This window comes from Amblyomma mixtum, chromosome 7, assembly GCF_055824585.1.
Source record: "Amblyomma mixtum isolate Tamu chromosome 7, ASM5582458v1, whole genome shotgun sequence".
NCBI lineage: Eukaryota > Metazoa > Arthropoda > Arachnida > Ixodida > Ixodidae > Amblyomma > Amblyomma mixtum.
This window is the reverse complement of record NC_143018.1, coordinates 139,581,147-139,603,164: the sequence shown is the minus strand read 5'-3', so window position 1 is coordinate 139,603,164 and position 22,018 is coordinate 139,581,147. Positions and strand designations below refer to the sequence as shown.

The 22,018-nt window shown below is 48.7% G+C and overlaps 1 protein-coding gene across 1 annotated transcript in view; it reads left to right on the top strand.

The window, feature by feature from the left end:
- Positions 1-21,594, top strand: part of LOC149337704 (uncharacterized) — a 32,370-nt gene extending 10,776 nt beyond the window's left edge. The window contains exons 3-4 of the mRNA XM_089554931.1: positions 5,090-5,178; positions 21,303-21,594. Of these exons, the coding sequence (XP_089411057.1) occupies positions 5,090-5,178; positions 21,303-21,594 (381 nt within the window). The remainder of the gene's footprint in view (positions 1-5,089; positions 5,179-21,302) is intronic.
- The last annotated feature ends 424 nt before the right edge of the window (positions 21,595-22,018 follow it).

Sequence of the window (22,018 nt, the reverse complement as noted above, 5' to 3'; positions counted from 1 at the left end):
TTCTTTACACAGCTGCTGCAGAAGCACTAACCAGTGATGATGGAAATAACGAGGCTGTAACTGTTCAGAAATCTGGGAGTTCTGAACCTGCAGAACAGCCTCCGCCAGGATCTCCAGTGGAGCCTTCAGGAGTGACTTTACTAGAGCCAATCCAAGGAGCCCCCTCTGGCCAACTTTTGCTTCCAACCTTTCAGTTAGCTCCAGAAGAAGCACTGAGAAACGGCCTTTTGTCATCAAAGCCGGCAGCGAAGGGAACACAAACAAGGCTCTCGGTTTCACGCGTTGCACAACTGTTCAGGCAGGTAGCAACACTCTCGAGAAAGTGCAGACGGCTTGTGAAGAAAAATGTAAAGCTGCAAGAGGAGCTCTCATTGCTCAGACATGAAAAGAAAAAAGCTGAGGCAGTAATGAAGAAAACAAACTTCACAGTTCTCCAGGTATGGTATCCGTTATTGGATTGTCAATTACGATTTCTGTTCATTGAAAGTTTGCCTTTCACAATTTTGGACTCTTTCAGGAAAAAGTGGAGCAAAATGATGCGAGAGCCGTGTCCATTCAAGAGCAGGTGGCTTTTTTGGGCACATCAAAGCGCCGCTGGCAGGAAGAAACGATACGCCAGTGTGTACTCTGGCATGCCAAATCTCCGTCGTGTTACCAGCTGCTGAGAGAGTCTGGCATGCTGAAACTGCCATGCAGGTCAACACTGAAGAGATACATCGGGGCTTGCACTGGAGAGGTAGTGTCTTCACTGATAAAGCAGCGGCTCCATGTAGAAGCAAAACTGCACTCCGGACAGGTAAAATACTCTGTTGCGCGTCAATAAATTATTTATGTATGTTTTTATATTAATCTCTGCAGGCACGATGTGGTTCCCTCATCATGGACGAGATGTCTATTAAACAGGCTACTATATACCACAAGCAATCAGATGCTGTGCATGGTCTCGTCAACTTGGGAGGTGCTGAAGTTGATTACAACCTAGAAGATGAATTGGCAACACACCTTCTATGTTTTGTTTTTGTTGGTCTCTCCACTCATTACAGGTATGTTGAGCTTTTGGCTGTGTCAGAAGATAGCAGGAAATTCATATCTGTCAAATTTGCAACTATTATATTCTTTTGCAGGATACCGGTTGGGTATTATTTTTCAAAGGCCTTAACTGGAGGACAACTTGAGATTCTTGCTCTTAAAGTAATGGCATCTGTCGAAGAGGCAGGCTTTCAGGTGGTGAGGATAGTTGCAGACAATCATCAGGCAAACTGCAAATTTTTTTCAAGCTTGTCGGGTGGCCCTATCAAGCCTGCCGTAATGTGAGTAGTCATTCTGTGTTGCCTCACATAACGCATGTGTTGCTGTGAATATTTCTTTGCTAAATCTGCTGTCATGTTTGCATTCTGGCTGCTGTGTATGGAATTTATAATGGTGCTTTAAACGGACATAATATTCATTATTGAACTTGGTTTTTCTAGACACCCTCTAGATGAAAGTCGGCAGCTCTACTTGTCGTTTGACTACTGCCATATCCTGAAAAATATCAGGTCGCAGTTTCTTGATGAAAAGAGAATTTTCAGGAACAAAGGGAAGCTGATCCTGCCAGATTACTTAAGGTAACAAACAATGCTTTTTCTTTGTAACTTTTGTAGTATCATGCTAACCCTTGTTTATTTTTGTAGGTTGCTCCACAAGGTGCAGGAACGGCAGGGTGCTTTTAAAATGGTGCGGTGCCTGACAAAGAAGCACCTCTGGCCAAGTAACTTCGAGAAAATGAATGTCAGTAGAGCTGTTGACATTTTCTCGCCGCAGGTAAAATGTGCATTGATGACCTTTCTTGTGTGAACGTTGTACATAAGTATAAATGCTAGTCACAGTCTCTAGTACTGCTTAAAAGCTATAAACTATTATAACATTATAACCATTATAAACTTAGCTATAAACCTACGGCTGAAGTCAGCTTAGATGCTCACTGCCGGTTTTTTTTTTTAAGGTCACTTCAGTCCTGAGGTTTTTGCAGCAGCACGGACATCGTCTTGGTGCTCCTGGATTCGAGGATTGCTTGCCCACAGTCGAATTCATGGAGATAGTGTACAAGTGGTTTTCAGTGCACAACATCAAGAGCACTACATTTCATACCATCAGCAGGGATGCTTGGAGGATGCCCTTCTATAGTGCAAGTGATGAAAGGTATAATCGTCATGGTTGAAATATGTAAAAGCACTTATCTTTCAGAAGTCTTAATTTGTGAGAATGCAAGTATACTTGAAAAAAGCATCCATTAAGAAAGTGCATGCGAAAGCTAATACTCATGTACTCTTTTTGAAACCATTTTTCATTTTTTTTTCATAATGCAAAAAAAAGCTCTGTGCGATTTTCTTGCATCATGCTTCATTGTGTTTGTTCTGTTTTTAATTTATCTTGTAGGCTTCTATGGCTGGAGGTAGAATGCCTGGATTATTTTGCCTCGTGGAAGAAGGGCACCATCCACAAGCTGGAATTTCTCACTCAAGAGACTCACGAGGCACTGACTGTAACAACCGCATCCACTGTTATGTGCACAAAACACTTGCTAAATGCAGGATTTCACTTTGTGCTGACAGGAAAATTTTCCAGTGATGACGTAGAGTCATTGTTCTCTGCTATTAGGCAGCTAAATGGCAGCAATGACCAAACAGATGCCTACTCAGCGTTGTCCGCGCTTCAGAAGATTTTGATCACTGGGATCATTCATTCTTCCTCCAGTGGCAATGTCGGAAGTGTGGTGGCAAATCTAGGGGCAGCATCACGTCTGCCTGTTCAAACAGTGAGTAAGGCCACTTCAGGAAAGGTTGTTCGAAAGCTTCTGCTCCCCTACCTATCTGCATTGGAGCGGTACCCAAGTATGCATTTTCTCCTAATTAATGCATTGTGGAATGAGTGCTGAAAACAGCTAAGAATTTACTTCTAACGGTCTGCACGTTTTTAAAAGAGCATGATAACAATGATGCACATTTTTTTTTCGAAATTACTAGAGTGCACTGTGCTATTAGGCATTTTCTGTAAAATGTCTCAAGTGGCTTTTATTTAACTATATGCTGGCCTGCACTCGATGTCAAGGTCTCTGTAGCAAACACTCTTATTCAAAGAAACCACTAACCAGTTTACTATTTTTTGTGACTGCTCTTAAGCCTGTTATTACATATTTCTCACAGCATACCACACTTTATTTCCAGGTCTGCCACAACAGAGCTTGAGATCGAGTACGCTAGCTCTGATTGCCGGCTTCCTGGTGAGGGCAGTTCAAGATAATATTGACTGCTTGGGATTCATTGATAAGTTACGTGCACCAACTTCAACTTCAACTACCACTGCCCTGATTGCAGGAATTGACAGAGGAGGGCTCTCCTACCCCACTTTGGCTTTTGTGGGCTTTGTTTCTCTCCTGGAGGGTGCTGCCTCTAAAGCGGCTGCAGTGCTGGTGAAACGGCCAGAGCCTTTAAAGAAGTTTGGAGAAGTTGTACTCCCTTCAATTGTCAAGAACCCATTGTTTATGCGCAACAAAAACCAGTCGGAGGCCCATAGAATGGAACTTGTGAGAATTATTGTGAAAAAGTTCATGAGGCCCTTTTTGACAAATTTCGCTGGGCTGCTCACAGAGGGCAATGCAAAAAGAAAAATGCTGAACAAGAAGCCCAACTCCAGAAAAGTGCTTAAAGTGTAGGGACTATCTCTGTGATGGCACAATAAAGCGCCCTTGGCATTTTTCAGGCTCAGACTTTCGTCATCATTTGTCAAAGCGGCGTAAATAAATGTGTCAATAACATCGCATTTTTACGATTGTGGCATGCACTGCAATTAAATAAATCTCGCGTTCTACCGCGCTCTCAACGGCACGTCACTTCAGTGAACGTGCCGAATGCACCAAAGGGACGCGTGAGCTCTGCAACTCCGTACGCAGTGCGTTCATTGCGTCCGGCTCGGGACTAGCGAAACCAACGGGAGATGGAAGTGCGGGCACGCTCAAGCCTCGGCTAGCACGGAAAGTGCGCAGTAGACCGTATTGGCAGCACAGCACTAATCAACTTTTCAGCAGACAATGAGGAAAAAAAAAACTGAGGGATTATATCATTTCAATCTTAGCAGCCGCGCGGCCGCGTCATCAAATTAGTTTCAAATTTCATTGCACTGCACAGCGAAGATACCAAATATCTGGGGTTTAGTGCCTCTCGCATGTATCGCCGTGCATTTGTTTTAGCCGCACCCTGTCTATAATGCGGAATGGCCAGTTTACTGCAGCTCCTGTGAGAATTTTGCAATCATCGCCGTACTCCCGAAGGCAGGGCCGGAGCATTTCGGGCGTTGCTGTGAGGGTGAGCACTGGCGGCCTCTACCGGCACGCTTGGTCCCTACTCAATGATCACGTGGTATTTCTTCGGCCGCGCGCTGCCGTAGGCGAGCGCGGTATGCGCAGGTCGCCCATTATACAGTAGGTCGTGGATACGACACACAAGCGCGGGAATGGACAAGCTAATCGAGCAACGGTTCCTAACAAACTGGTGAATAAACACGCGATGCTGAGGGGTGCGTCGATTTTCCACTAAACGGTACTCACGTCAGGGTACTCCCGGTAAGTGAAACTGCAGGTCGCAGGGAAGCTACTGCCACTCTTACGCTGATCGTCAAGGAAGAAGAAAGACCATGCTGACATTCTTCACTGGCAGCTGCTGTATTGCGTTGTCATCACGCAGTCGAGGACCTGCAAGACGTTTCTCTCTTCAAGGGGACCTAATCTTGAACTTTGGCCGGGCCCCACCACAAGAGTGATATTCTGCTAGTAAGATCTTGTAATTTGGCTGAGATTTCCCAGAGGCAAGCAGTTAACGCTACTGCATGTGATAATTCGTCAGAGTGAAAGGAGGCTGTTTATAGTTCTGAAAATAAAGCGTTTGGACAGTGCTCTATGGCGACCGTTCTCTGCGCGGTTGTTCTCTCTGGTGAGTTAGTAAAACAAGCCGGCGAGACCATCACTTCGTACATTCAATGCCTGCTGGAGAATGAACTACACTTCCAGACTGCAGACGTGACTGACGGTGAAGTGACCAGTTCCACACCGCAGGTCGGCGCCTACCCGCAAGTTCACGGGACACATGCGGACCATGAAGCAAACATCAGCATTCCCGCGGCCGAGAGCAGGAGACCGAAACCGTGAGCCGCCCTTTCCTCTATTTGCATTCAAGTCGACCAGTTCCATTTCACGCCATCATAAAGGCGTGTGATGACGGCAGTTGATCCATGGGGCGCCACGAACACGAGACTCGGTTCCGAATATTATGCGAAAACGTTAAGATCGTGTCGCAGAAAATCTTGCGTCGGCGTCATTGACAGTGAGCGAAAAATGTAGGAAAATGCCCTGAGAAGCAACTCTGGAGGTAAGTGCGCCACCTACGTTACGTAACCTTGTGGCGTCAAAAATCAAGAATCAATACGTCTTTATTGAGTAACACAAACAAAATGTATACACAGATATTTGGACCGATAGCCAATGTGGCTAGTAAGCGGTCCAATACAAAATAAATATAGGACAGCAATTACAAACAAAACTAACTTTGTATCCTTGCTTCGATTCCCAAAAAAATGTTTCTTGCATGTCAGTTTGAAATTCCTAGCTTGCTTTATTTCAATTGGTAACGAGTTCCAAATTATCGCTCCTGTTAATTCTAGTCGCCTTCTCCGTACGCATTATGGCAAATAGGAAGATTAAAATTGCCATTGCTGGCTTGTCTAGTGTTGCGGACAGGAATACTGAATGCACCAAGAGATAAGGGGTAGTTGGTGTTTATATTATTATTAACCATAAGACCTATTTTGTAATCGCGTAAGGTTGTGAATGACATGCATTGCATTGCGTCAAAAATGTTATTGTTAGAGCTATACGAAGAAGGTAATCCCATAGTTTTCAAGGCACGTTTTTGTAGTCTTAGCAATGGTGATAAATACGTTTTGTATGTGATTCCCCATGTATGACTGCAATAACTGAGATGACTGTGACATAATGAAAAATACAGTGATCTAAGAATAGCAGGTGGAAAGTGCCGCCGTGCCTTTGCCAACGTAAAGCAACTATACGCAACCTTTCTACACACACTGTGCACCTGTTCCTTCCAAGACAAGTGGCAGTCAAACATGGCCCCTAAATGTTTAAAAGAAGACACACTATCTATAACATTGTTGTCAACACATCGAAAAATCGCTTGATTCAATGCACTTTTGGTTTGAACGAAAAATGACATGTTTATTTTTTTCAGTGTTTAAAATTAGATGATTATTACGAAACCAAGTCGAGATACGTTGGAGTTCATTGTTAATAGGATTTTCTATTGACTCAAGTGAGTTGCCAATAAAGATAAGTGCAGTGTCATCCGCATACATCAAAATTTGAGAACACTGTATTGCATTAGGGAGGTCATTAATAAAGAGTGAAAATAAAAGCGGTCCCAGAACTCAGCACTGGGGTACACCACACGTAACAGTTTGGTACGCAGATTTGAACTGTTTGAGGACAACTTGCTGTTGTCGTGAAGAAAGATAACTTTTAGAGAATTCAAGTGCCCCGCTAACGCACGCCATATGCTTCCAGTTTCATTAAAAGAATAGAGTGTGAGAGTGTGTCGGAAGCTTTTTGATGTCTATAAATACGCTTACAGCAACATTATAGCTATGAAGAGCAGATAGGATAAGCTGTGATAGAGTAACTACAGCCGTGGACATGGACCTGCTAGAAACAAATCCGTGTTGCTGAGGACAAATAATATGATTAGCATCAAGAAAGTTTTTCAGTTGGAAAGCAATTAATTTTTCAAAAATGGTATTGACGACACTCAGTACAGATATTGGCCAGTAACTAGACGGGTTCTTAGGGTCACCAGTTTTAAATATGGGAACAACTTTTGCAACTTTTAAAGTAACTTTTAAAGCAATGCAAAGAGGGAAAGCACTGGTGAGGATCAGGTAACAGCAGATTTGTTGAAGGACGTAGGCGAGATTGTGCTACAAAAACTAGCCACCCTGCATACGCAATGCCTTCTGACCTCGAGAGTACCAGAAGCTTGGAAGAACGCTAACATTATCTTAATTCATAACAAAGGAGACGTCAAGGACTTGAAGAATTACAGACCAGTCAGCTTATTGTCCGTTGCCTACAAGGTATTTACTAAGGTAATTGCTAATCGGGGTATAAGCTAGAGTATATCGCGTGATTGAATATTCTGCACAAAGGAACACAAAGCAAATCAATGTTGTCCTTGATTACCTTAGCCATTATGCCATCAGGCCCGGCCGCTTTATTCGTGGGCATGTTCGCAACAACACTTGCAACTTCATCGCTAGGAATGTTCGAGAAACTATATTCAGTATTAATACATCAAGGTATGCCGGATGTCACTGCAGCTAAGGAAGTAGGTTGCGCACTGTTCTGACCGTAGGTTGTGAAGAACTGATTAAACTGGTCTGCAGTCTCTATTGACAAGTTGTCGAGAACGATCCAGTGGGTAGGAATAACCTACCCACTGGATTGTCAGCAAATTGCGTACCGCGTCCGGGGGGCAGTTAAATTAATAATTATCGTGAGTCGCACAAGCCTCGCTGATGGCAGCACGTGCGATCGCCGGGCAGTGGCGCATCGCTTAACCGCGCCACCGCAACACCAAGCAGGAGTGTTACGACTACAACGGATCTATGGATGTTAAGTAGATAATGACCAAATCTGCATATGTGGGCATCAAAGCTATCGCGTCATACCCTTAAACCGGAGCTTAAGTGTACCCTTCAATTTTTTACAGATGCGAGAATAGGTGTTTTCAATCTGATCTACGCTGCGGTGCGCGCAGCAGTTTTCACTTAGCTCAGTGGCGTATCGAGTTGAGCTGGAACATTGAACCAGGCGTCGTTTATTTCGAGCGAGGCTGCAATCGAGCTTGTGGTCGCGGCATATGCCGATTAGCATGTTGTTAGAGGCCATCTAACGCGAGCTGCCTGCGGGCGGATACGAAAATCTCTAGGCCATGCGACCAGTGGCCGGAATAATGAGCGAAGCAGTGCGTCTGGTGTCTAGGTGGTGGTGGTGGTGAAAAACTTTAATACTCAGAGAGAGTTTGAGGGCCAGAAAACCCTGCTGCATGGTCGGTATCCTTAGTCCGGGACACCGTATAACGAGGCCCCGTCTCGCGCCCGCTTTACTAGAGCCCTTTGGGACTCCAGTGTGGAGCAGTTGAGGAGGACAGTCTCCCATGCCTCTCGGGTGGGGGTGGCGGTGAGGGAAGGGGTAAGTTGAGGATTCTGAGTACATGCCCACACCATGTGAAAGATATCGCAGATCTCTCCACAGTGCGGACAGCGCCCATCTGCGTTCGGATCGAAGAGTTTTGCTATGGCAGGACAGAGAAGCTTGCCGCCGCGGTGGCTCAGTGGTTATGGTGCTCGGCTACTGACCCGAAAGACGCTGGTTCGATCCCGGCCGCGGCGGTTGAATTTCTATGGAGGAGTAATTCTAGAGGCCCGTGTACTGTGCGATGTCAGTGCACGTTAAAGAACCCCAGGTGGTCGAAATTTCCGGAGCCCTTCACTACGGCGTCTCTCATAGCCTGAGTTGCTTTGGGACGTTAAACCCCATAAACCAACCAACCAGAAGAGTTCCTGTCCGCAGGCGCTGCAGAGTTCTCACCTTCGCCTTACTAAGCCCTTGGCAGGTGCCGGGTAGAGACGGTGGCTGTCGCAATAATGAATTAGGATTTCGCGGAACCACAGTACCGGTTTATGAGCTTCTAAGCCAGGAGAGCTGGGATGAGGAGCCCGGTGTGTGAGCGCTCGGGCGGCCGCATCAGCGGCATCATTGCCTCGTAGACCCTGGTGGCCAGGAGCCCAGATCACTTTTGTGCGAGTTGGATCGGCAGGAGCGCGTCATAGAATTTGGGAGGCAAGAGGTGATATTTCGCTTGCAAGATAATGTTCACAGACCCTGCGAGAGTCTGTGATAACCGTTATCGATTTTAGATCGGCGGCAGCGAGAGCTATTGGGACTTCCTCCGATCGTGGTGAATTTGGGGCCCGAAAAGATAGCCCATCGACATTAATTCCCCGGTGGACTACGGCAGACGTGAAGAATCCCGCGGGCGACGGCCCTGTGATGTCCACGTAGTAGACGCGCTCTTTATATCCATATTGCCTCTCAAGCATGTGAACCCGCGCTTGTCGTCTGCCTTCATGTGAAGCCATGTCCAGGTTGCGCGGGAGCGGAGCGACCCAGAGCATGTGGCGCCACAGCACCGGGATGTTCTCCGTCCCCTCTGGTATGCATGTGTGTTGGATGTGTAAGCGGTTTAACAGGCGGCGCCGAGGAACCGTCTACGATAGCCGCGTATATTGGTTCACGAAGTGGGCCTCCCGAAACTCCTGATAGGTGTTTACCACTCCCAACGCGTTCAGTTTGGAGTTGGAGGTAGCCACCGGGAGGTCCAGTGCTCGCTTTGTTGCCTTCCTGATGATGGCGTCAATGCGCTCGTCTTGTTGTTTGGTGGTACGTAGGTACGGCATGGCGTAGAGGATCCGGCTGGTCACGAAGGCATGGGCGAGCCGTAGCGCGTCCCTGCCCCGCAGACCACCCCGCTTGTTGGAAATGCAATGGATCATGCGCCCCACCTGTTCACCAATGCTCTTGAGTTTCGCTATAGTAGAGTCCAGCCTAAGTTTGTTATTGATGAACAGACCCAGGATCCGGAGCTCTGCTACTGCTCTGATGGGACCGTCCGACAGAGATATGTGTAGAGACGTGTTGCCCTTGTGGTTTGTCCTGACGTGTAGGTCTGATTTGGCGGGAGCACATTGGAGACCACAGTCGGCAGCATATGCATCGACTATGGAGGCGGCCTGCTGAAGGCGGTCCTACATCTCCCCAAGGTTCCCCTCGGTGCTCCAGATTGTAATATCGTCTGCGTAGAGTGCGTTTTTTCCACCTGAGCCAGTCGGCCGGGCAGGTGCATCATGGCGATGTTGCAAAGGAGCGGTGATAACACCGCCCCCTGTGGTGTACCTCGTGTACGCATAAAGTACAGGCCGTATTCCTCGTCCTCGATCCGGAGGAGTGCCTGACGCGCAGAAAGGAAGTCTCTGACATAGGCGAAGAGACCTTCGCCCCGCAGTTAGTGGTGTTCAAGTTAGAGAGTATGGCACCATGTTTAAAATTGTCAAACGCCCCTCTAAAGATCGAGGGCGAGAATGGCCTTGTCGTTTTGTTGCATGGCTGCGGGTCGTATTATGTCCCCGTGTAGTTGGAGTAGGACATCCTGTGCAGACATGTGCGGGCGGAACCCGAACATAGTGTCTGCAAAGAGGCCCTTACTCTCCATATATGGAGAGAGGTGATCCCGAACCATCGTCTCCATGAGCTTTCCCACACACGAGGTCAATGAGATGGGTCTCAAGTTGTCCGTAGTCACGGATTTACCTGCTTTTTGGATGAACGTTAAAAGCGATGTTTTCCATTCGAGTGGGAGTGGACACCCACCCAGATCTTATTTAGGTATTGTAGCAAATGGAGGTATGCAAAGTCGGAGACGTTCTCCAACAGTTTCACTGTTATGCAATCCCGACCCGATGCCCCACCTCGGCGCATTTTAGCCACTGCCGCCTTAAGGTCATGCAACTCAAAAGGGGCGTTTAAATCCTGATTTGGCTTGCCGGAGTACGTGTACTCGGACCCAACCGGGTCATTTGTGCGGCAGAGATACCTTTCGCACAAAGTGTCCGCAAGTTGCGCCGTTATACCTTGGTACCCGTGCAGAGCCCGCCGGAGCTGTTTTTGCGTCTCTCCTTTCGTTTGAGAAGGGTCGATGAGGCTGCGTAAGAGACGCCAAGTTCCCTTCGAGCTCGTCTGACGCGCTGCCGAATTGCAGCGTTCCATCCAATTGGTGTCTGTGAGCTGGGCGGCATATGCCGCAGCTTGCTCCGTAAGTTGTGCAATGCGAGCTCTAAGCTTGCGATTCGTCTTGTGTTTATTCCACCGTTTTGTTAAGCTCCGGCACGCCTCCCACAGATGCAGGAGGTGATTGTCCACTGCGGGGATCTCGTCGGTGGTGTGATGTGTTTGCGTGTGTTGTTTCTGTATGTTGGTGACCTGCGTTGCCCACTACGCATAGCCGTCCGAGAATAATACGGGTGGGATGTCCTGAGTTCGAAATTGCTGCCAGTTGGTTATTTTGGCCTGTCCCCATTTTTTACGGGCTGCTTTCGCCAAAAGCGTGATGCGGAGAAGGCAGTGGTCGCTGCCCAGGGTATCCCCCAGGTTCTCCCATGTGGCGTTTGTAGTGTTCCTAACCAGAGATAAGTCAGGACACGTGTCACGGGTGACCGAGTTGCCCACACGTGTGGGGCAAGCCGGGTCCGTGAGCAACCTAAGACGAAGGGTGGAGATGAGCTCCGCCAGCTTGCGTCCCCTGGCTTTCTCGAAGTGATAGCCCGTGTAGACTGGGTGCATTGAAATCTCCAATGATCACCAGGGGTTCATTGTCTGCCAATTTGAGAGCACGATATAAAATTTCACTGAAAGTAACACGTGGCTTATGCGGGGGGCAATACACATTAAGTACAGTCTTTGTCAAAAGTTTAGAGCCTAGGGGGTTCACTTCTAAGCTTTATATTGGAACTCCAGGAGCATTCGTGGAAGTCCTACCTAATGCAGCAGACAGTACCAGAAATCTTCTCATGTCCAGGAAATTTGGAGCGCTAGAGATCCATTAAGAACAACACAGCATGGCTCAAAAGAAAACCCCCTGGGCTACAAACTTTTGACAAAGGCTGTACATGTATTGACAGGTCGCGGCGCCTGAGAGGCAGGACCCTCACCATTGTGTATTCCTACTCAGTCTCCAGATCAAGATCGACCTGAATCGCGGTGTATGCTTTATGCACCAGGATGCAGGTCGAGGGGCCCCCCTGAAACGAGCTATACCCAGAGAATTTAGCATCATTGCCTGGCTCTTGCAAAGCAAGAAGCGCCGGCATGTCACCGAGGAACTGCAGGTAGAGCTGGAGATGTGACCGTTTTTTGCAGGCTCTGAAACCCTTGCAGTTCTATTGAATGATTTCGAATTGGTCTAATTTTTTAGCTTTCTGAGAAGGTTTGCCAGCCATATTGATGTTTTTATTATTACGGTTTTGGATAGCCACTCGGTCCGGGGGCCGGCGCAACCCCAGGTAGGGGCTGCATCAACGCCGCGGCTATCGGGCCGGAGCCGCTTTCTTCCGCTGCCTGTCGAGGAGCTATTTTACGCTTTAGCTGCAGGGAGTCGCAGGAGAGAGTGTTTTTTATTTGGGAGCTGACCCAGAGCTGCACCGCCTTAAGGACAGAGTCAGTCACCTGGGCCGCAATATTGGGAAGCATTTCTGCAAATGCGGACCTGAACATGTCCTGAAAAGACTCGCGGACCGCAATCATAATTTGGTTCGGGAGCGCTGCCACCCGCTCCTCCAACTGCTCGGTTTTACGCTCTAGGGCCTCGAAGCGGCCAGCGTCCGCGGAGCCGAATCGACCCCGTGTCCGCGGTTTGCCGCGAGACGCTGGTTAGACAAGATGACACTGAGGATCCGTCATCGCTATCCTCGGGCTCAGCGTTCTGCATGGGCTCGGACTGCCCGGCCTGCTTAGCTTCTAATTCTTGAATTTTATAGGCGAGAATTTTATTTTGGCGCCTGAGCTCCTCTACCTGCCGCCGTAGGGCGGATTTGGTGGGGGAGGGAGGGGGGAGGGCCCAGAGACTAACCCACTCCAACTGCTCACCTGATTTTGGCGCGGTACCAGAGGCGGGAAATCCTCGGCTTTGGGGACTGGCGGCCTCGTAGGGTTCCCGGACTTCACAAATTTTGGCGGCCCGGACTGGGCCTTCTTGGATTCGGGCCTGGGTCCCGGCGCCCTGCCAACGATCACGCGTTTTCCCCATCCGCAAGCCTACAAGTGAACTCACCCACAGATGCCGCGCTCCGGATATCGGCATGCTGGCCTTTCTCTGGCACCGACAGGCACGAGTCGGTCTCTTAGTCGCTCATTTCCGGCTGTTGTCGTGCCATTCCTCGCTCGTCTTTGCGACTTTTGACGGCGGGCATTTTTGAGACGCACAACAAATTAATATATACTGTTACGCCCAGGGCTTTATTAAGACCGGGACGGAGGATTGAAAACAGCTGGTTCCGCTTGCCGAGCACGAGACGCCACCAAGATCGTTCTCTTCATCTTCGGCTTATCCAGCAGCGCCGACCACGCAGGATGGGTATGCCTTTTCATGGGCGTCACACTTCCCACTACGCAGCCGAAGCCCGCTGGGCGAGTTAAAGAGCGCCGCGCGAATGGTGGGGCTTCAGCCGGGCAACGTGAGTGACTTCGGTTCGCGCTGAACGACGGCCGCTTGCCGTGATATGATATGATATGATTTATTTCCGTCACAGCGGTAGGGGCTTGAACAAAAGTGAAAAATAGTTCACTTGACGAGGTTCAAGCCCCTCTTTACAAGGGATATAACGATTGCGCAACGTAGTGATTAATTTTCCGGACACACTTTACGCACACAAAAAAAATGAATGTGCAAAGCCACTGCACGAACTGAAGCTAAATAACAAAATAAGAATATTGCATTTTTATGTCGGAAGTTAGCATAGGCACAATACATATATAAAGAGCAGGAAAAAAAATACATCATCATTATACAATTCTTAGTGAAGGTACCATCTATATTATGACGAAAAAAAAGTCTTCAACATTGACATGCTTGACATTGACACAACACTGACATTGAGACGAGCTGTGCGGTAATTGAGCTCGCTAATTTGGTCAATAATGACATATGGTCCATAATAGTGGCACAGCAGCTTCTGAGACAATCCTCGCTTTCTGATAGGCCGCCACAACAAGACCAGGGCTGTAAGTGACGTGACGGCAGTGGGCATCGTAACGCGCTTAGGACCGATCTCGGGAGGCGCGAACACGAAGGCGAGGAAGGCGCTGGGCTTCTTCGGCGAGACAGAGCGTCTCAGCGATAGAGGGATCTTGATGAAGCTTGTCAGAAAATGGTAGTATGGTGTCCAGGGTGTAGCGTGGGGGGCGCGGGGCTATAGCCAGTAGTCTCATGGCGCGCGGTATTGAACGCATACTTGATGAACGGTAGGACGCTGTCCCAGTTCGTGTGCCTTCAATCAACATACATCGACAGCATGTTATTGATCGTGCGGCTTGTGCGCTCACTGAGCCCATTCGTCTGGGGATGGTAAGGCGAGGAATGTCGAAAATGCGATGCGCAGGAACGGAGAAGCTGCTCCATGACATCAGCTGTGAACTGCCGACCACGGTCACTGATGATAACTTTTGGGGGCCCATGACGCAGAACTATGAATCGTAGGAGAAAAGAGGACACATGATACGCTGTAGCCGAGGGTAGAGCTGCCGTTTCAGAATACCGGGTAAGGTAATCGACGCAAACCACTATCCAGTGGTTCCCATGATCGGATTTTGGAAACGTGCCCAGGAGATCTATGCCCACTTGCTCAAACGGTGCTGCAGACGGTGTCACAGGGTGAAGCTGACCAGATGCAAGGCTAGTAGGTTGCTTGTATCGTTTACACTGAGTGCAGCTGGCGACGTACCACTCAGTCGTGGTCCGCATTTTCGACCAATAGAAGCGTGCCTGGGTACGGTGCAGCGTCCGTGCCTAACCAAGATGTCCAGATGTAAGGTCATCGTGCATGGCCTGCAAGACAGAGGGGTACAGGCTCTTCGGAACTACCAGCAGGAAGCTGTGGCCCGTAGAAGAATAGTTTTTCTTACACAAAAGACCATCTTGCACACAAAAGTGGCTGACGTTGGAATGGTCTTCAGCCTCCACAAGGAAAGACTGTAGCGTTAAATCTTTCTGCTGTTCCGCTTTGAACGTTACGACATCAGGAAAAACAGGTGACACTGACGCGACGCAGTGGTTGAAAGCTTCGATGTTAGTCTCCGACTCAGGAAGGGGTAGCCTCGAAAGACAGTCCGCGTCAGCGTGACGGCGACCACTCTTGTAGACGACTGTGTAGTCGAACTCTTGTAGCCGGAGAGCCCACCGTGCAAGGCGTCCGCACGGGTCGAGAAGGTTAACGAGCCAGCAGAGGGCATGATGGTCGGTGACAATGGTGAACGGGTGTCCGTACAGATAGGAACGAAAAGGCTGCGTGGCGAAGACGACGGCTAAGCATTCTTGCTCGGTGACTCGGAGCGCAAATATGAGCTCCGGCTTGCTGAGCGAGCGACTCGCATACGCAACAACGTGCTCTTTGTTGTCACATCGCTGGAAGAGAACAGCGCCGAGGCCAACACCGCTGACGTCGGTATGAATCTCAGTGGGAGCGGAGGGATTGAAGTGGCGAAGTACAGGGTGAGACGTCAGGAGGAATTTTATACCCCTGTCAAGCGGGCAAGTTAAGTGCACTTACGGAGAGTGCGCTTCGGCATCCCGAGTGACACTTTGGGCTACGCAGTGCTAAACGGGAAAGCAAAGTGCACTCATAGTAAAAAAAATGGCGACAGAAAATGAGCGGAATTTCTGAATAGAACGATGGAAAAGAAAACAAGACTCATAATATTTGATTGCTTAACGTGATAGCGCAAATAAAACGAGGTTCAGCAGTTTTTAACGTTGAAAAAAAAATGAAAATAGAAGAAAAGCCAAGACCAGCCAAGACTATCCAGAATTTCGACAACAAACAAGATGGCGGCGGGCAGCGATGTTGCATCTGATCACGTTTACTTGTTTTGTTGCTTCGCTTGTAGCTATAACCAAGGAACTTTTTTTCTGAAAACAGTGTTATAGCACGTAAAATAAAGTTGTAAGTACTTTTTATGCACTATACATTTTGTACCATTGGAACCGCTGGCGTCGAGGCTACGCACTCGGCCAGCAAAGTGTGGTCCGTGAACGCACTTTCAGCGGAGTGCACTCTTCCGCGAGTGACACTCCACTTGCGTCGTTTAGATGCGGCAAAGTGTACTTACAGCGAAGTACACTCTCCTTAAGTGCACTTAACTTGCCCGCTTGACAGGGGTATTAGTTGGCGGTAGGCGGAGTCGCACTCAGGTGCCCACTCGAAAGCCACATCTTTCTGTAGTAGACCTGTGAGAGGGTAAGCTAGGTCAGCAAAGCGATGAATAAAGCGGCGAAAGTAAGAGCATAAGCCCAAGAAACTCCGCAGCTCTCTAACAGACTGTGGTGGCTTGAACGACTCGACACCTGCAATCTTGGCTGGATCAGGTCTGACGCCGTCTTTATCAACGAGGTGTCCAAGCACAAACGCTTGACGCGCACCAACGTGGCACTTTTTAGAGTTAAGCACAAGGCCAGCTTGGCTCATACAGTCCAGGACGAGAGCTAAACGGTCGTTGTGCTCACTGAACGTCTTTCCGAAAATGACAACGTCGTCGAGGTAGGACATGCATATTTCCCATTTCAAACGCGGAGTATAGTGTCCATAAAGCTCTAAAAAGGTGGCGGGCGCATTGCAAAAGCCGAATGGCATCACATTAAACTCATGAAGGCCATTACGCGTAATAAAAGCTGCTTTTTCTTCGTCCGCGGGATGCACAGGGATTTGCCAATACCCCGACCGAAGATCAATAGAAGAGAACTAGGACGTTGAAAAAGGCAGTCGATGCCATCGTCGATTCGAGGTAGGGGGTATACGTCTTTTCACATGACGCATTCAGACGACGGTAATCCACGCAAAAACGCCATGATCCATCCTTCTTCCGAACAAGAATTACTGGAGCAGCCCAGGGACTTGAGGACTCTTTTAAAACGCCTTTGGTTAGCATCTCCTGCACTTGTTCATTGATAACCTTGCGTTTAGATGGTGACACTCGGTAGGGCTTTTGGCAGATGGGATGTGAGGTACCAGTGTCAACCCTGTGCAGGGTTCGAGACGAGGGGATGGAAGATGGGCCGCCAGGCTGTGAAAAGTCAAACACAGAGTATCGCTGGAGGATGGCCAACTGTGCACGGCGCTCATGCGTCGAAAGCGAGTTGTCGATCATTCGGAGCAACTGCGACTCGTCTTAAAACTGGTGCTGCTGTGCCCAAGGCGTCGGTAACCAAGGCAACGGATACCGGCGTGTCTTGGCTGCATGACGCAAGCTTCAGGTCTTCAGGCAGCGCTAGAGATTCCGTCGAACTGTTCACTGTCCAAAGTTAAGTTCTTCCGTTGATGACGGAAACCATGCCATGAGGAACCAAAATGTTCTTCTTCATGCAGTTCAAGTGGTTCGGTTCCACAGTCGCATCAAACACGTCGAGAGCGGTATCGGGGCAGGAAACCGGTACGCACACAGCCGAAGAAGGAGGCACAACAGTATCTCGGGCAACACCGAACACTCTCACTCCACTGCACAAGCCTTCCAGAAGGTCAGAAGAAGATGTGGAACATTTGCCGACGTTGAGCTCACCTGTGTGACAGTCGACGTTTGCGCCACACATCTGCAAAAAGTCGAAGCCAAGAATAACGTCGTGCGTCGACCGGGTGAGCACCACCATTTCCGTGCTGAAGACTTCACCACCCTAGGAAACCTTAACACTACAAACTCCAACGGCTGGCAACGGTTCTCCACTCACACCACAAAACTGGACATTTTTGTCCCATCGAAACAAAACTTTTCGTCCGAGGAGACACTTAAACTAGACAGGGGTATCACTTCCGGCGGCAGACTTCCAGCGACCTCACCCCCATCGGTCGCGCCGACCACTTTTCCGGCGGAGAGGTGGAGGAGCGGCGTCGAGGTGATGGAGACCGACGAGTTCGGAAAGCTGGAGGCGGCGTCACACTTCTGTCCGATGCCGGCGAATAATTCCGCATTTGTGCAAGCCATGAATTGCCGGAATCAGGCGGGTAGGACGGGTATCGAGAACGACCGGCTTGGTAATCCGGACGCCGAGGATAGGTCGAGGAGCCGTAACAGGATGGTTGTCGGCAGGGACAAAATCGGGAGATGGGTGCGGGTTGACCAAAGCGGCAACACACAAGAGAGGGACCGGGAGCAGGCTGCGCCGGCAAGTAGTCACCATAAGGAGGACTGGGCCGAAAGTTCTCGTCGTATGTGGCCGGCACAGGCTGGTAAAAGCCGGACCGGTGCTGCAGGGGCGATCGCGGTGTGTTGTTCGGCCGCAGCCCTCGGGGTACCCGGTGATCCTCAAAGTCCGCTGTGTTAACGCCGGCTGGCGGCTATACACAGGAGGGGGCTGTGATGAATTCCGAGTCAGTTCCAGCGACCTGGTTAACTCTTCGCGAACGATCTGGCGGATTGTGGAAGCCAGATCACATGACGATGGTGTGTCTACAGCTGCCACCGTCGTCACCCCGGCCAAACGTCCAAATTTCGGTGTGATGCGACGCATTTTTAATGTCTCGAACGTCCGGCAGTGCTTGATGACGTCAGACACGGACTCGAGACTTTCTTTTCCGATAACAAAATTGTACACTTCTTCGGCGAAACCTTTAAGCAAATGGCCAACTTTGTCCTCCTCTGTCATGGCAGGAGAGATGACCTTGCATAGCTTCACGATTTCCTCAATATACTTTGTGCATGTTTCACTGGAAAGCTGAGCCCTTTGCGCAAGTGTTTGTTCAGCACGCTTCTTCGCGTCTGAATCACCGACGCACTTCTTCAGTTCCTCTACAAAGCGGTCCCAAGTAGTGAGGGAATCCTCGTGGTTGTCAAACCACGTTAGGGCCGTGTCGGTTAGTGAAAACACGACGTTGGCAAGCCGGGTAGAGGAGTTCCACTTGTTGTAGCGACTCACTCGTAGGTAGTGGGGCAGCCATTCATCGACGTCGTCGCTGGATGAGCCCGCGAACGACCGTGGCTCCCGGTAATGCTGCCACGAACTGCTGGGCACAGACCTCGAAGCGTCGCCGTCCAGGGACATCATTGGCACAGAAGGCGGCAGACCAACAATGCGACTACTGCGGCGATTGTGAATCTGGGGATCCGTCTTCGGAGGAACCTGTATACCCAGCACCTCCACCAAGATGTTACGCTCAGGGCTTTATTAAGACCGGGATGGAGGATTGAAAACAGCTGGATCCGCTTGCCGAGCACGAGACGCCACCAACCTCGTTCTCCTCATCTTCGGCTTATTGAGCAGCACTGACCACGCAGAATGGGTATTTTTATTTTTTTTTTATTTTCACAATACTGCAGACCCTCATTTGGGTCCAGGCAGGGCGGGCAGCAAAACACATTCACACAACAGTGTAGCACATATACAATCTAAAATAGCTCACAAAGTGCGTTGTCAAAATTAACAGCCGATATCGCTTGTAGAGGCAGAGCGTTCCATTCGTCGATAGTTTTCGGGAAAAAAGAAAATTTAAAAGTGTTAGTTTGCGCGAAGTATGGTGCTAAGGTGCGATTATGGTGACGTCGAGTTTTACGCGTTTCAGAGTACAGCACATAGGGGGCTGGAGAGATGCCTAGTTTTCCGTGGATTAGTTGAAGGAAAGATAGGCGGGCTATCGTGCGTCTGACGTGGAGAGGTTTAATATTATTTGCTGCCATTAACGAGGATGGGGAATCAGTTCTGTTGTATTTATTAAATAGAAAACGTACTGCGCGCCTCTGTATTTTTTCTAATTCTCTTATGTCTTTTTTTGCATGTGGGTCCCAAACGATGGCGGCATATTCGAGTTTTGGTTTTATAAGAGTATTGTAGGCTAATAGTTTGCATTTGCTAGGTGCGTCTTTAAGTTTATGGTGAAGAAAACCAAGTTTACTTAAAGCTGAGGATTTAATGTGGTCTATATGGTCATTCCATTTTAGTTGCGAGTTTAGAACAATGCCAAGGTACTTATACCTTGGCACTTCTTTAACTGAAACGCCATTAATGCGATAGCTGAAGGAAAACGGATTTTTCTTCCTTGTTATCCGCAAGAGCAGTCTTTTTAGTATTGATTTGCATGCCCCATTTTTCGCTCCAGGAAACGACACTATCGCCTTTTCATGGGCTTCACGATATTACTCCACTATCTGCAGAGCACTTCGAAGCGAACATTCCCAAATTGCTGGTCGTGCTTTACCACCCTACCTGTTGTCAGAGATAAAAAATAGGCGCTTAGATTGAAGCAAAAAGTAGAGATAACCTTAGACACTAAATTTTTTTTATGACACTAATTTCATGATCTGCGGATAGAAGAAATAGGAATGATGCCATTAAAATGTAAGTCACTGCATTCATGCTAAGGGTTTTTTTGGGTGAAAGCAATTCGATAATTTCTCCAGTATTAATAGGTGGCACCCAACCAATAAATAAGTAAAAAAGTGTTTTCCAATGACATTGTATAGGTGTGAATTGAGTACTATTGCAGACTTTTCGCTAGGAATCGTAAGGTATACATGCACTTTTAGCTTGTGTGCAATAGGTGGCCTTACTGAGCGCTTTTAGGCTTCATTTTGGAGCACGCGCCGTTGTTTTAACGCAAAAAAAAAAGACGCGAAAGGCGCGACAAAACAAAAAGAGAGAAGCGGCAGTTTGTCCCTTCCTTATTGTACAGCATGTGAAAACGCGTAGGATCCAACTTCGCTGTGCGTCCTGCCGCGTCAGCTCACATGCATTCTTCAGCGTTGCTAGTACTGGCCTCGAGGAGCGAATCGACTGCTCAGCTCGGGTCCTTATTTATTTATTTGCATTTCTGCAGCGCCATGAAGGCATAATTGCAGGGGGGCTTATGTATGCATAATTGCATACATAAACAATCGTACAGCATGTGCCAACTTTTTGTACAGGATAGGAAAGAATGGATGGCAGAGGTTGAAAGAGAGCGTCAACAGAGCATTCACATCAGTCAATTGGTCCTGAAAGGACAAGAGTAGAAGCAGGAAAACAGCAGGTGAACATTTGTGTACATCTTGTAGTAAAAACAGCGCAAGGACACAGGACGAGAACGGAGAGTAGACACACACGGCGCCGTGTGTGTCTACTCTCCGTTCTCGTCCTGTGTCCTTGCGCTGTTTTTACTACAAGATGCTTAACCAACTCGCCCAAACTGCCATTTTACTACATTTGTGTACATCACAGCTCCGACAAAAGTGCTCGGAACTTTGCCCCGGACTGGCATTCAACAATTCTATGAGGCAGCTTATTCCATTCATTGATGACATGCGGAAAGAAAGAGTGTTTGAACAAGTTTGTACGGCATTTTATTTCACGTATTTTCACCCACCGCTCTTAGCAGAGAGAAATCTATGACTGCGCTCGTTTTTTACACCGCAGTACCATCCTGTCAATGATCGGGAGCGTCGTCATCGTCTTCCTCATGGTGGCCTTGTTGGTCGGCATGATGATCGCGCGCCGCAAGCAAATCGACGACTCCAAGAGGAGAACAGCTGGCGGTATACAAACGACTGCCGCAGACACTAATAAGGACGGGACCACCCCTGCCACGGTCTCGGAACAGGCCCTGACCACCCTTGTCGTGGTCACCAACGAGGTCGCGACCACCAGTGGCGGAGGCTTTGTGACCTCTGTTATCTCAGATGGCGTGGACGCCCCGACCTCTCGCTAGAAGCCGTAATGGAGTAGAGAGCTCCGGTGCCACATGTGGGAAAAGTCGCGTTGGCTTTAAGAACACGAAAGCTTCCGTTTCGTAACGAACGTGCATTGGCCAACGCTGGCAACCTTGATGCCAGCATTATAAAGCGTTGATGCCGCACTGTTATAAAGACACTTGATAACATTGCTTCCATTTTTTCGTAATATCATGTTGCTCCAAGATAAGCTAGCCCTAAGACGCATTCACTGCCGTGTGGCCGACGACGTCTCTTCACCTTGTTGATTACTGCAAACATCTCCTTTGCCATCTTTTTCTACATGGCCTGTTACCTGAGGAGGAGCCTGGACTAAGATGAGGCAGGAAGGCACTGTTATTAATGTTGAAGTAGTCAGTGCTGGACTGTAGAGAGAAATTATGGGTTGCTCTTGGAAATGAA